General features: G+C 43.0%; 1 protein-coding gene across 17 annotated transcripts in view; it reads left to right on the top strand.

Moving 5' to 3' along the window:
- The window catches only part of TP63 (tumor protein p63), an 875,477-nt gene that overhangs the window by 794,291 nt on the left and 67,632 nt on the right, over positions 1-13,554 (top strand). For all 17 annotated transcript variants that reach the window (XM_063916475.1, XM_063916476.1, XM_063916470.1 and 14 more), the window contains one exon: positions 6,758-7,012. In XM_063916475.1, coding sequence (XP_063772545.1) covers positions 6,758-7,012 — 255 coding nt within the window. The remainder of the gene's footprint in view (positions 1-6,757; positions 7,013-13,554) is intronic.

The following is a 13,554-nucleotide window of genomic DNA, read 5'->3' as shown; positions in this document are numbered from 1 at the left end:
CAAATGACATACTTAATCTTCATAATTTTCTAATATACACTACAAGCAAGTGGGAACAAATGTTTAGAGGGTTTCAATTTCAGATTCAAAAATACTCAAATAGTTAGTTTTTGGTTGTGATTAATGACATTTGCATTGAGCAAAGATATCACCTGGGTTTCTTTGGACTTTATTGATATTATGATGATGGTCACATCATGTGTGTTACATCCTGTGATTTGTTCAATCACTTTTGCATTAAGATGGTCTTGATCATGGAACCAGTCCAGTGTTAAAGTGTGCTGGAGCACATCCTGGTGGGAGTTATACATGTGGGTGGGAGTCTATGGGTGAATTGAAATGCTGCTTTCAAAGTGCTTCCGTCTTATTATCTGGCTAGTTATGGGAAACTCTTGTGAAACCAGTCTGCAGGTGGGAAGATGTGTAACAAGCTTTCATCTCAATTCTCCTCTTTCTCGTGCACAATGTTTGCTCATGATGCTTCATTGCAATGTGATAACTGTCCTAGACATTGGCACATTTGTAATTTTAAACTAGTCTCTTTGCATTTATTCTATTCAGGTTTTTGCTTTGGTTTTAATGCCACCAGTGCCCCCCTCCCCCCTCCTAAGTGTTTCACTGTATATGACTATATGTAATCTGTTTGAGTAGTCCTCTGTAAGTAATAACATGACAAACTAAAAAACATTCACATAAGAAGTATAAATATAATACAATAAGTTTAATGATCATCCATTGGGACATGAGACTGATTGTGAATACGATCTACTCCTAAGTATGTCATTGGCAATGCTTATGTGATGAGTGATGGCAGCAGTGTGTTACTGTGTAATAGGGATTCAGACGTTTCTAAAGGAAACATCTCAATCTAATGTTCGTGAAACTTAAACTTTCAGTTGTGCCCTGCAGGTGATTTTCTAAGACATGGAATGTGCAAGAGAGAGTCTAGTCTTTGCCCTATAAATTCCAGCCCTAAGGGTAGTGAAAGGGGCAACAGATATTACCCACAACGGAAAACAACATCAAGTTAGTTTATATACTTCAATTACTCTGGAGATGTTTTCCTAGCAGACTTGACTGTTATAGGTCTGAGTGGGTCATATTATAATTATTGGAGAATAAAGCTTCTAAAAATGTAAAGTGGTGGCGTTGCCCTAGCAACCAATTAGATTCTTTCTAGCATTTTCTAGGATGCAATAGAAAGATTTTAGCTAGAATATGATTGGTTGCTGAGGGCAACACTACTACTTTTCACTTTTACAGCTTTAGTAAATCTACCCATAGAAGTGCAACACATACCTCAGCTGTACATGTGGATTTTGGTTCTCAAACATGACATCATCTCACCTGCTCTTAAAACTACAGTTTTATAAACTATATGTACTTTTGAGCCTGGAGCCCTATAATTGTCACATCCACCCTTCTTCTGTGGGTGCTCCATGAATTTATTTTCATATTAAGGCTCGTAATTCAAAATGCTTCTTACAATAAAAGAGTTCATGCATCATACTTGCCTACTCTCCCGGGAAAGTTGTGGGAGACTCCTGATTTTTCAGGTAGTCACCCACACTTGGGCAGAGTAGGTGGATCTCCCACATCTCATCTGCTTCCTAGTAAAGCGGACAGGATGGGTAGATAATCCTGGGAATCATGGCCCCCTATGGATGGGTCATTGCTAAATGATGCAATTGCATCATTTAGCTCCTCCACTTAGACCCGCAAATCACTACATTTTCTCATGATTGGCTGGGAGCTAATGAAGTGAGAGCCCAGTCACACCCGTGAAGTAGCCAGCAACGTCTTTTGGAGAGGAGACACAAAAGGTTGACAAGTGCTGTATGTCATGCATCCATCTTTCTTGGACTGCACATCTAAAATCTAACACCTAGTTCTCTGACACCCACTAGTTTTGCCTATCTGTTGGAATAGACCAAATTAAAGAGGAGATCTATTAAAGTGGAGAGAGATAAAGTACCAACCAATAAGCGCGTAACTGTCATTTTGTCTGTAACATGACAGGAGCAGATTAAGTGGTACTTTATCTCTCTCCAAGCTTTAATACACCTCCCCCTAAATCAGTAGTGTATACCATTGCTTGCATTCCAATAAATAATTTCTCTAGAGATTAGAATTTGTCAAAAATAACGTAATGTATCTTTCTATCTCCTACACAAGCCATATGCAATACATGTTTTTGCTGTATGTTTATTGCACATGCTGATATGCAAATTGATTAGCTCTAATCCTCACAGTATGACCCTTCCAGCAGGCTAAGAGTTAGTGAGAACTAGACATTTGTTTATTCTGTCATGAGATCTTTGCTCTTGAATTTGTTGAGGTTTTCACCTGGTTCAGACTTTGGGGTTTACACTTCCTGCTCCTAATACTTCTGTCTGTCTTGTTGACATTTCTTTTGTTAACTGAGCAATGTGAGAGCGTCTGATGCTGGCCTTCTCTAAACTGGGCATCACACTTGTCTGGAATATAGGTGTTTCACCTAGCCTGCTACAAACCTTCTGAAACTCAATCTCCAGAATTCCTCTACTCTGCTGACTTTCAAGTCTAAGCTGAAGAATGTGAAAGTGCAACGTTAGAAAGCTGCAATAGAGTTTTATTTCATGTTGTGGTTCTCATCTGGCGTCTTTGCCTGGGAATCCCCTTTTAAGCATCCATAGTTTTATTTTTCATATGTTTGTATCTATGTGTGATAGAGGTAAAGCTATATTTCTTTCATCTCCGCCTAAGATTTGACAATCGTGTTATACCTAACTAAAGAAAGGAAAATCTTAAACCCTATGACCTACTAATTAGTTGTATTCAGCAATAATCCATGGGCAAGTGCTGTTTAGCACCACAATAGAGACATTTTGAAAATCCTTAATCATCTCTTCTTAACATTGGGGTGCTGATTCACTTCCCATTAAGCAATACCTGTTCCTCTTAGTCACCTTCTTAAAGGCAAAATGACTTGCCAAGAGCATGAACATACAATGATACTTCCATTGAGATATACTTTGTTATGTCACTGTTATTTCCACAACATGATTTTTATTGACAGATTTGTGACGTACAACAATATGCTTTTTACTTATATCCTGGAAATCCCAACCTGCCACCGTAGGACAAACTATATGACATTGTGTTAGGGCATGGGATGAGCACTGATAGTGTTTTTTTTATCCAGATAACAAAAATATCAACATTTTGGATGTTTCAGGCAATTGGCGCATGAGATAAAGCAATCTCCAATAATGGTGCTTTTGAAAATGATAATATTGGCTATGATCGATAATGTGGTTGGAAATTGACTACTGATAGTCCCAGTTTTCATAATTTTTGATCATCTTGTAACCTAACTAATGCTTCAGTAGAACTGCATTCCAGCCTCTCAGTCGATGGGTAGAGTCTCCAAATCTCATCCGATTAGGTCATCAGAATTTTAAAATTGCATTGATTTAAAGCTGCATTACAACCTACAGAAATGTTTTACTAATATGCTCCTCTCCCTGGCCAGAACCAGGAATCGGCACTTCCTGAGCATTTTCAAACCCCCCTCCCCTCTCCTCCCGAGTGCCCAGCTCGGGGGGCGGGGTTTCACGGAATGACGCGTTTGCGTCGTGACGTCACGACGCAATCGCGTCATTCCACGAAACCCCGCCCCCCGAGCTGGGCACTCGGGAGGAGGGAGAAGGGGGAGCCAAGCGGGCCAGCGCTGCGCAGACGAGGGAGAGGCGGCTGAAGAGCGGGAAGAACCGCTTCAAATGTAAGTCAGCACCTCTCCCTCTCTCTCTCTCCCTCCCCCCCCCCACCACCTGCCGTACTGTGTAAAATGGGGACACCTGTCTGCCGAAATGTGTAAAATGGGGATACTTGCCTGTTGTACTGTGTAAAATGGGGACTCTTGCCTGTTGTACTGTGTAAAATGGGGACTCTTGCCTGTTGCACTGTGTAAAATGGGGACACTTGCCTGTTGTACTGTGTAAAATGGGGGCACGTGCCTGTTGTACTGTGTAAAATGGGGACTCTTGCCTGTTGTACTGTGTAAAATGGGGGCACGTGCCTGTTGTACTGTGTAAAATGGGGACTCTTGCCTGTTGTACTGTATAAAATGGGGGCACGTGCCTGTTGTACTGTGTAAAATGGGGACTCTTGCCTGTTGTACTGTGTAAAATGTGGGCACGTGCCTGTTGTACTGTGTAAAATGGGGACACTTTCCTGCTGTAATGTGTAAAATGAGGGCTTTTTTTTTTTTTATCCTGTGGTGGTCGTGATGATGAGATCAGATGAGGCCACGCCCATCTTAACAAAGCCACACCCATTTTAATGGTCACGCCCCCTTCGGCGCGCGCATAATTTTCCTCTTCATATCTATGGGGGGGGGGCGCATTTTTTTCTTATGTGAATGGGGTAGGGGGGGCGCATTTTTAAATCTCGCACTGGGAGCCAAATTGGCTAGAAACGGCCCTGCCAGGAATGCTATGTGCAGCCATTTCCCTGGCTTCCTCTTATCACAATCTCAAAATAAACAGTGGAAATGGGGGGCTGTGAATGGGAGACTAATCACAAGCCACAATCCATTTTTTAGGTCTTCCCAATCGCATCCAACTTCTGGAACAGGAAGAAATCTGGAACCTTTTGAACAGCCTGTTCCAGGATAGATTTATATGACCACAATGTTTGTCCTCTCTAGCCATGTGTATGTATGTGTGGTTCATGCACTTTAAATTACAGTTGGCAAGATTTAAGATTTGCATTTAATCTATGCTTTCAAGATCATTCATATATTTGGGAGTGTCCCATGTGTGCTTTAAAACCCTGATCTTCAAATCTGCCGATCATTTTTTTTTCAAGTACTTTATTAATTATGGCTTACTTGTTTGTTTTTAATATTTAAGCAGTCAGACTGGTTTTTTTGCATGTTAAATATAATGCATATCGTCTTGGAATGGCAGATTAACAACCTTGGACTATTTATCGTGGTTAATTATCTGTGTACTTTTTTTCTGTTTAGTCTTCTTTACATTTTTACAACTACATATTATACAAACTGATAAATTACACAGATACTTATAATATAACACAGATTTCTGCTCAAAGGCTTCTAGAATTGTGGGCTGCCCCGTGTACCCATGCTGTACATTAAGATGGCACTGGTGTAACTGCCCCAGTATGTTAGCTCACTTCCCACCATTGATGAAAGTGGACCTGTTTTCTACATACAGTAAACACAGAGATTGCAGGTTTTTAGCCCAACAACAATTACCAACACATTTTGCTCATGCTTCAGTGAAATTGATTGACTGCAGTTTCATGAATATTCATTTAACCCACAGAATGGCTGCTTGCTCTGTGATAATGTGTAGTAAGGGGGGTACACACAGAGAGATCTGTGTTTAAAATCTAAGTAATCTGACTAGGGCCCTCATTCCGAGTTGTTCGCTCATTCTTTTTCATCGCATCGCAGTGATTTTCCGCAAACTGTGCATGCGCAATGTTCGCACTGCGACTGCGCCAAGTAAATTTGCTATGCAGTTAGGTATTTTACTCACGGTATTACGAGGTTTTTTCTTCGTTCTGGTGATCGTAATGTGATTGACAGGAAGTGGGTGTTTCTGGGCGGAAACTGGCCGTTTTCTGGGAGTGTGTGAAAAAACGCTGCCGTTTCTGGGAAAAACGCGGGAGTGGCTGGAGAAATGGGGGAGTGTCTGGGCGAACGCTGGGTGTGTTTGTGACGTCAAACCAGGAACGAAACTGACTGAACTGATCGCAGTGGCAGAGTAAGTCTCGAGCTACTCAGAAACTGCTTAGAAATTTCTATTCGCAATTTTGAGAATCTTTCGTTCGCAATTTTGATAAGCTAAGATTCACTCCCAGTAGGCGGCGGCTTAGCGTGTGCAATGCTGCCTTAAGCAGTTTGCGAGCGAACAACTCGGAATGAGGGCCTAGATTGCTTAGATTTTAAGCATGGCTCTATCATGTGTATGCCCCCCAGCGATAGCGATGCGTGGGGCTATCGCCGGTGCTAGATTGAGCCTGCATGCAGGCTCAATCTAGTGGGTCACTCACTTCAGCGCTGTGTGAAGTGAGCGGCCCCTCGTTCCCCCCCCCCCCTGCTCAGCACACAGTGCGCTGTGTGTGAGCGGGGAGAGAGATGTGTGCTGAGCGGTCTGTGTTAAGACCCGTCAGTACTGGCCTTTAAGCACTTGGACTCTTCTCAGCAGCAGATTGCAAGGATATCCGATATTTACAAAGAGTGGAGAATAGGAAAGAAAGACCCCTCACATAATTAATGATCGCATGAGGAAATTTAAAGTGATAGTGCATTTTTATATTAAATGAAAGTAAAAAAAAGTTAAATGAAATAAGGATTTTTTTCTCATGTACAGTATCTTAAACAGAAACAACATTCATACATTCCAATTAAATAGTAGGCACAAGGGCCAATTGGATGCTTGCCTGTTGCTATGCATATGTAGCATTCTTGGGTATATTGTATATTTGTGGTGCTTTATGAAATAAAATTTAATTTGAAAAAACAGAAAACACCGTAGACACAAAGCAATGGTAGAAAATTTGCTATATCCTAGTAGATTTCCTTTTATGAGCCGGTAGCAGTTTACAAAAGTTTATTCAATGTATGAAGCTGAAACAAGTTAACAAGCAATTTATCTTGTCATATGAATCCAACATTAAAAAAAAAGTGCGCTGTATGCTTTATTTCTTGTTGTCTCATCCAACTCTTTTGTTTATCTTTTAGCCGCAATATACAAACTTGGGGCTTCTGAACAGCATGGAACAGCAGATCCAGAATGGTTCTTCTTCCACTAGCCCGTACACCAATGAGCATGCTCAGAACAGTGTAACAGCACCATCACCCTACTCTCAGCCCAGCTCCACGTTTGATGCACTGTCTCCTTCTCCCGCCATCCCATCAAATACTGATTACCCAGGACCTCACAGCTTTGATGTCTCATTTCAGCAATCCAGCACAGCCAAGTCTGCTACTTGGACGGTAAGCAAAAATTAGTAGCATTATGGATTTCAGAAATTGAACATTGGCGGCATCTGCCGTGTTGCTTGCCATTTTGCACAATTAATAATAAATATATATATATATATATATTTTATATATTATTTAATTCAGTCCATATACTGTATTTATGATATACACTGCTCAAAAAAATAAAGGGAACACTAAAATAACACATCCTAGATCTGAATTAATGAAATATTCTTATTAAATACTTTGTTCTTTACATAGTTGAATGTGCTGACAACAAAATCACACAAAAATTATCAATGGAAATCAAATCTATTAACCCATGGAGGTCTGAATTTGGAGTCACCCTCAAAATGAAAGTGGAAAAACACACTACAGGCTGATCCAACTTTGATGTAATGTCCTTAAAACAAGTCAAAATAAGGCTCAGTAGTGTGTGTGGCCTCCACGTGCCTGTATGACCTCCCTACAACCCACACAAGTGGCTCAGGTAGTGCAGCTCATCCAGGTTGGCACATCAATGCGAGCTGTGGCAAGAAGGTTTGCTGTGTCTGTCAGCGTAGTGTCCAGAGCATGGAGGCGCTACCAGGAGACAGGCCAGTACATCAGGAGACGTGGAGGAGGCCGTAGGAGGGCAACAACCCAGCAGCAGGACCGCTACCTCCGCCTTTGTGCAAGGAGGAACAGGAGGAGCACTGCCAGAGCCCTGCAAAATGACCTCCAGCAAGCCACAAATGTGCATGTGTCTACTCAAACTATCAGAAACAGACTCCATGAGGGTGGTATGAGGGCCCGACGTCCACAGGTGGGGGTTGTCCTTACAGCCCAACACCGTGCAGGACGTTTGGCATTTGCCAGAGAACGCTAAGATTGGCAAATTCGCCACTGGTGCCCTGTGCTCTTCACAGATGAAAGCAGGTTCTCACTGAGCACATGTGACAGACGTGACAGAGTCTGGAGACGCCAAGGAGAACTTTCTGCTGTCTGCAACATCCTCCAGCATGACCGGTTTGGCAGTGGGACAGTAATGGTGTGGGGTGGCATTTCTTTGGGGGGCCGCACAGCCCTCCATGTGCTCGCGAGAGGTAGCCTGACTGCCATTAGGTACCGAGATGAGATCCTCAGACCCCTTGTGAGACCATATGCTGGTGCGGTTGGCCCTGGGTTCTTCCTAATGCAAGACAATGCTAGACCTCATGTGGCTGGAGTGTGCCAGCAGTTCCTGCAAGACGAAGGCATTGATGCTATGGACTGGCCCGCCCGTTCCCCAGACCTGAATCCAATTGAGCACATCTGGGACATCATGTCTCGCTCCATCGCTTGCACCACAGACTGTCCGGGAGTTGGCGGATGCTTTATTCCAGGTCTGGGAGGAGATCTCTCAGGAGACCATCCGCCACCTCATCAGGAGCATGCCCGGGCATTGTAGGGAGGTCATACAGGCACGTGGAGGCCACACACACTACTGAGCCTCATTTTGACTTTTTTTAAGGACATTACATCAAAGTTGGATCAGCCTGTAGTGTGTTTTTCCACTTTAATTTTGAGGGTAACTCCAAATCCAGACCTCCATGGGTTAATAAATTTGATTTCCATTGATAATTTTTGTGTGATTTTGTTGTCAGCACATTCAACTATGTAAAGAACAAAGTATTTAATAAGAATATTTCATTCATTCAGATCTAGGATGTGTTAGCTTAGTGTTCCCTTTATTTTTTTGAGCAGTGTATATTGTGTTTTCTCTCTTGATTCAATAAATACATTCATTGGATTGCCCCCGGCAGTTTTGAGAACCATCTATAGTAGATTTAATGGGCATGATACAGAGTAATTTGCTCCTAGAGCAAACCATGATGTAATGCAAGGGGTTGCAAATACATTTATTGTTTTTGCAAGCATGGAAAATGCTGGCTGCCTTACCATGTAGTGAATGATGCATAGTTAAAAGCATTTCCCATTTACAATCTAGATGCAAAAAATTGCTAGTTTGTTACTATTTATATACAGGGCCGGCTCCAGGCACGGTCGGCTTGAGCGACCGCACAGGGCGCTGGGTTTTTAAGGGCGGCTGTCAATTTATAATTTGGTGCCGGCCCGCTAGCCAATTAGAGCTCACAAACCGGCTCCTGATTGGCTGCTGGATTGCGAGCTTTGATGGGCTCACGAACTGGCGCCATATTTGAGATGCCCGCCGCACTGCTGCAGGAGATGGGGACTCGGAGTCCGTACTTACTGAGGGGGAAGGAGAGGTATGCGCTCCGCTCTCCTCCCCTCCCATCGAACACCAGCAGTATGCCCTGTCAATGGAGCCTAGCAGCGGTGTTAGGAGAAGAGGAGTCCAGCAGCGGAGGAGCCCGGCGGCGGTGAGCAGCACTACTGGGGGCATATATGTATCTGGCACTGTGGGGCATATCTGGATCTGGCACTGGAGGCATATCTGGATCTGGGACTGGGGGCATATCTGTATCTGGCATTGGGGATATATATATTTATCTGGCACTGGGGATATATATTTATCTGGCACTGGGGGCATATATGCATCTGGCACTGGGGATGTATATTTATCTGGCACTGGGGGCATATATGCATCTGGCACTGGGGATATATATTTATCTGGCACTGGGGGCATATATGCATCTGGCACTGGGGATATATATTTATCTGGCACTGGGGATATATATTTATCTGGCACTGGGGGGCATGATATATATTTATCTGGCACTGGGGATATATAGTTATCTTGCACTGGGGACATGTATGTATCTGGCACTGGGGCATATGTGTATCTGGCACTGGGGATATATATTTATCTGGCACTGGGGATATATATTTTCTGGCCCTGGGGGCATATCTGTATCTGGCACTGGGGATATATATTTATCTGGCACTGGGGGCATATCTGTATTTGGCACTGGGGGCATATCTGTATCTGGCACTGGGGTTATATATTTATCTGGCATTGGGGGCATATATGTATCTGGCACTGGGGATATATATTTATCTGGCACTGTGGGCATATCTGTATCTGACACTGGGGATATATATTTATCTGGCACTGGGGTTATATATTTATCTGGCACTGGGGGCATATCTGTATCTGGCACTGGGAATATATATTTATCTGGCATTGGGGGCATATATGTATCTGGCACTGGGGCATATATGTATCTGGCACTGGGGATATATATTTTCTGGCCCTGGGGGCATATCTGTATTTGGCACTGGGGATATATATTTATCTGGCACTGGGGGCATATCTGTATTTGGCACTGGGGGCATATCTGTATCTGGCACTGGGGTTATATATTTATCTGGCATTGGGGGAATATATGTATCTGGCACTGGGGATATATATTTATCTGGCACTGTGGGCATATCTGTATCTGACACTGGGGATATATATTTATCTGGCACTGGGGTTATATATTTATCTGGCACTGGGGGCATATCTGTATCTGGCACTGGGAATATATATTTATCTGGCATTGGGGGCATATATGTATCTGGCACTGGGGCATATATGTATCTGGCACTGGGGATATATATTTTCTGGCCCTGGGGGCATATATGTATCTTGCACTGGGGATATATATTTATCTGGCACTGGGGGCATATCTGTATTTGGCACGGGGGGCATATCTGTATCTGGCACTGGGGTTATATATTTATCTGGCATTGGGGGCATATATGTATCTGGCACTGGGGATATATATTTATCTGGCACTGGGGGCATATCTGTATTTGGCACTGGGGGCATATCTGTATCTGGCACTGGGGTTATATATTTATCTGGCACTGGGGATATATATTTATCTGGCACTGGGGGGCATGATATATATTTATCTGGCACTAGGGATATATAGTTATCTTGCACTGGGGACATATATTTATCTGGCACTGGGGCATATATGTATCTGGCACTGGGGATATATATTTTCTGGCCCTGGGGGCATATCTGTATCTGGCACTGGGAATATATATTTATCTGGCACTGGGGGCATATCTGTATTTGGCACTGGGGGCATATCTGTATCTGGCACTGGGGTTATATATTTATCTGGCATTGGGGGCATATATGTATCTGGCACTGGGGATATATATTTATCTGGCACTGTGGGCATATCTGTATCTGACACTGGGGATATATATTTATTTATCTGGCACTGGGGTTATATATTTATCTGGCACTGGGGGCATATCTGTATCTGGCACTGGGAATATATATTTATCTGGCATTGGGGGCATATATGTATCCTGCACTGGGGATATATATTTATCTGGCACTGTGGGCATATCTGTATCTGGCACTGGGGATATATATTTATCTGGCACTGGGGGCATGTATGTATCTGGCACTGGGGATATATTTATATGGCACCAGGGGCATATCTGTGTCTGGCACTGGGGATATATCTGTGTCTGGCACTGTGGGGCATATCTGTATCTGGCACTGTGGGGCATATCTGTATCTGGCACTGTGGGGCATATCTGTATCTGGCACTGTGGGGACATGTGTATCTGACACTGCTGGGGGGCATATCATGTGTATCTGGCACAGCTGCAGGGCATATCATGTGTATATGGCACTGATGGGGGACATATCATGTGTATCTGGCACTGCTGGGCGGAATATCATGTGTATATGGCACTGCTGGGGGGCATGTCATGTGTATCTGGCGCTATACTGGAGACATAATGAGTAAGGAACACTACTGGGGCTGTTATGTGTAAGGCTGATTGTGTGTGTAGAGGGGGTGTGAAAATATATTTATTTATAGTTTGATAATATGAAGTTGCGAGGCCACAGCCATTTTTTCCAGGAGCGCGTGCAGGGTGGAGGAGGGGTGCTTCAAAATTTTCTCGCTCAGGGTGCTAGAAGGCCTGGAGCCAGGCCTGTTTATATGCCTGGACATGTGCATTTTGCTTCAATTACCTAAGGTAGATTCAGGATCATGTCTTTAGGTCGACTGCACTTAGGCCGACAATCATTAGGTCAACCACAATTGGTTGAAATGCATTAGGTTGACATGGTCACTAGGTCGACATAGAAAAGGTCGACATGAAAAAAAGGTTGACATGAGTTTTTAACTGTATTTTAAATTTTTTGTAACTTTTTCATACTTTATGAGCAACGTGGACTATGATTGGGAATAGTCACGTGTGCCGAGAGCAGCGGTAGCAGAACGAGGCACCTTGCCCGAAGAGAGCCATGCGAGGAGATATGGTGCACTAATTGGGGTTCCAGGTCACTTTACGAAGAAAACGACACCAAAAACATGTAAAAAAAACTAATGTCAACCTTTTTCCATGTCGACCTTGTTCAGGTCGACCTAATGACCATGTCGACCTATTACAGGTGTCAACCTAGTCACTGTCGACCAATAGTGGTCTACCTAATGACTGTCGACCTAGTTACTGTCAACCATATGATCCACACCCGGTAGATTCATTGCTGAAACAAATTTGTTAGTAGTTTTGTTCTTGAGCTTCAGTTTGTTACAGTTGTGTCACGTTTTTATCCTTGCTTCTTCATTGAGTTAAGAAGAGATACAATTAATTATTATTATTATTTGTATTTGCAAAAGGGAAAAGTAATTATTTTTTAAACGCAAGAGTGGAACAATACGTTAAGATTCTTTAGGTGTCATTTTGATATTAGGAATAACATGTAATTAGTGATGCATCATTTATTTTACCCTATGTATGGTGAGACACTGACGGTGCTCAGATTCCCATGTACAACACTCACAACATCTCCTCCCAGAGCTGGTGGACAAAGATGAGACAGTAATGAATGATCTACACCTGGAATTGCTGTACACTCGCCAGATAACCAAGTCCGCCTACTGCAGAAGGCAAAACAGATCTTACCTATTATTTGTTTTCAAGCATAACCTACACTACATCCACATAACTTGTAGAACGTGTTTAGCATGACACAAATAGCTTAGCTACTGTTTAAGGGTATTCGATAAAAAAATGTAGTGAAACACAGGGTCATCCTTCACATAAGAATTCCTTATTAGTATTAAAATGTCAGAATCAAAAACACTGTGATCTCCTATAATTTCAAGTGTTTTATACCAACATACTTATTGGGGCAATTGCTTACATAACATTTCAAACACTTTTTTTCAGTACTTCCAAGGGATTAAGTTGTACATAATATGATTATAGACATATGCTTATTGTATGCTGCACGTAATCAGAAACGCAATTCCGTATGCTTGCAGCAAATCGAATGCAAGCGGCTTGTACTCATTCATGCAATCTCACTGCTCCACTCCTCCATTAGTTAAAGCATACCTCCCAACAAGTGGACGGGGCAATGACACAAATCATGTCATCGTAGCCCCACCCCTCGCTCTACAAAGCCGGTAACTGGTATTGTAGAGTGGGGGCGGGACCACGATGACACAATTGCACCTCCACGCCCACGCACTTTAATGCCATACCCCCTGTGGTGCCGACGTGGCTGCCATCTCCTGTAGAGGGCGGACAGAAATTCGGCAAGTGTGGACAGCGGGACAGTGTCCGAATAGCGGGACTGTTCC

The sequence above is a fragment of the Pseudophryne corroboree genome, chromosome 4 (assembly GCF_028390025.1).
Source record: "Pseudophryne corroboree isolate aPseCor3 chromosome 4, aPseCor3.hap2, whole genome shotgun sequence".
Lineage (NCBI taxonomy): Eukaryota > Metazoa > Chordata > Amphibia > Anura > Myobatrachidae > Pseudophryne > Pseudophryne corroboree.
Note: the sequence above shows the minus strand (reverse complement) of the source record. Positions and strands in the feature narration are given on the sequence as shown.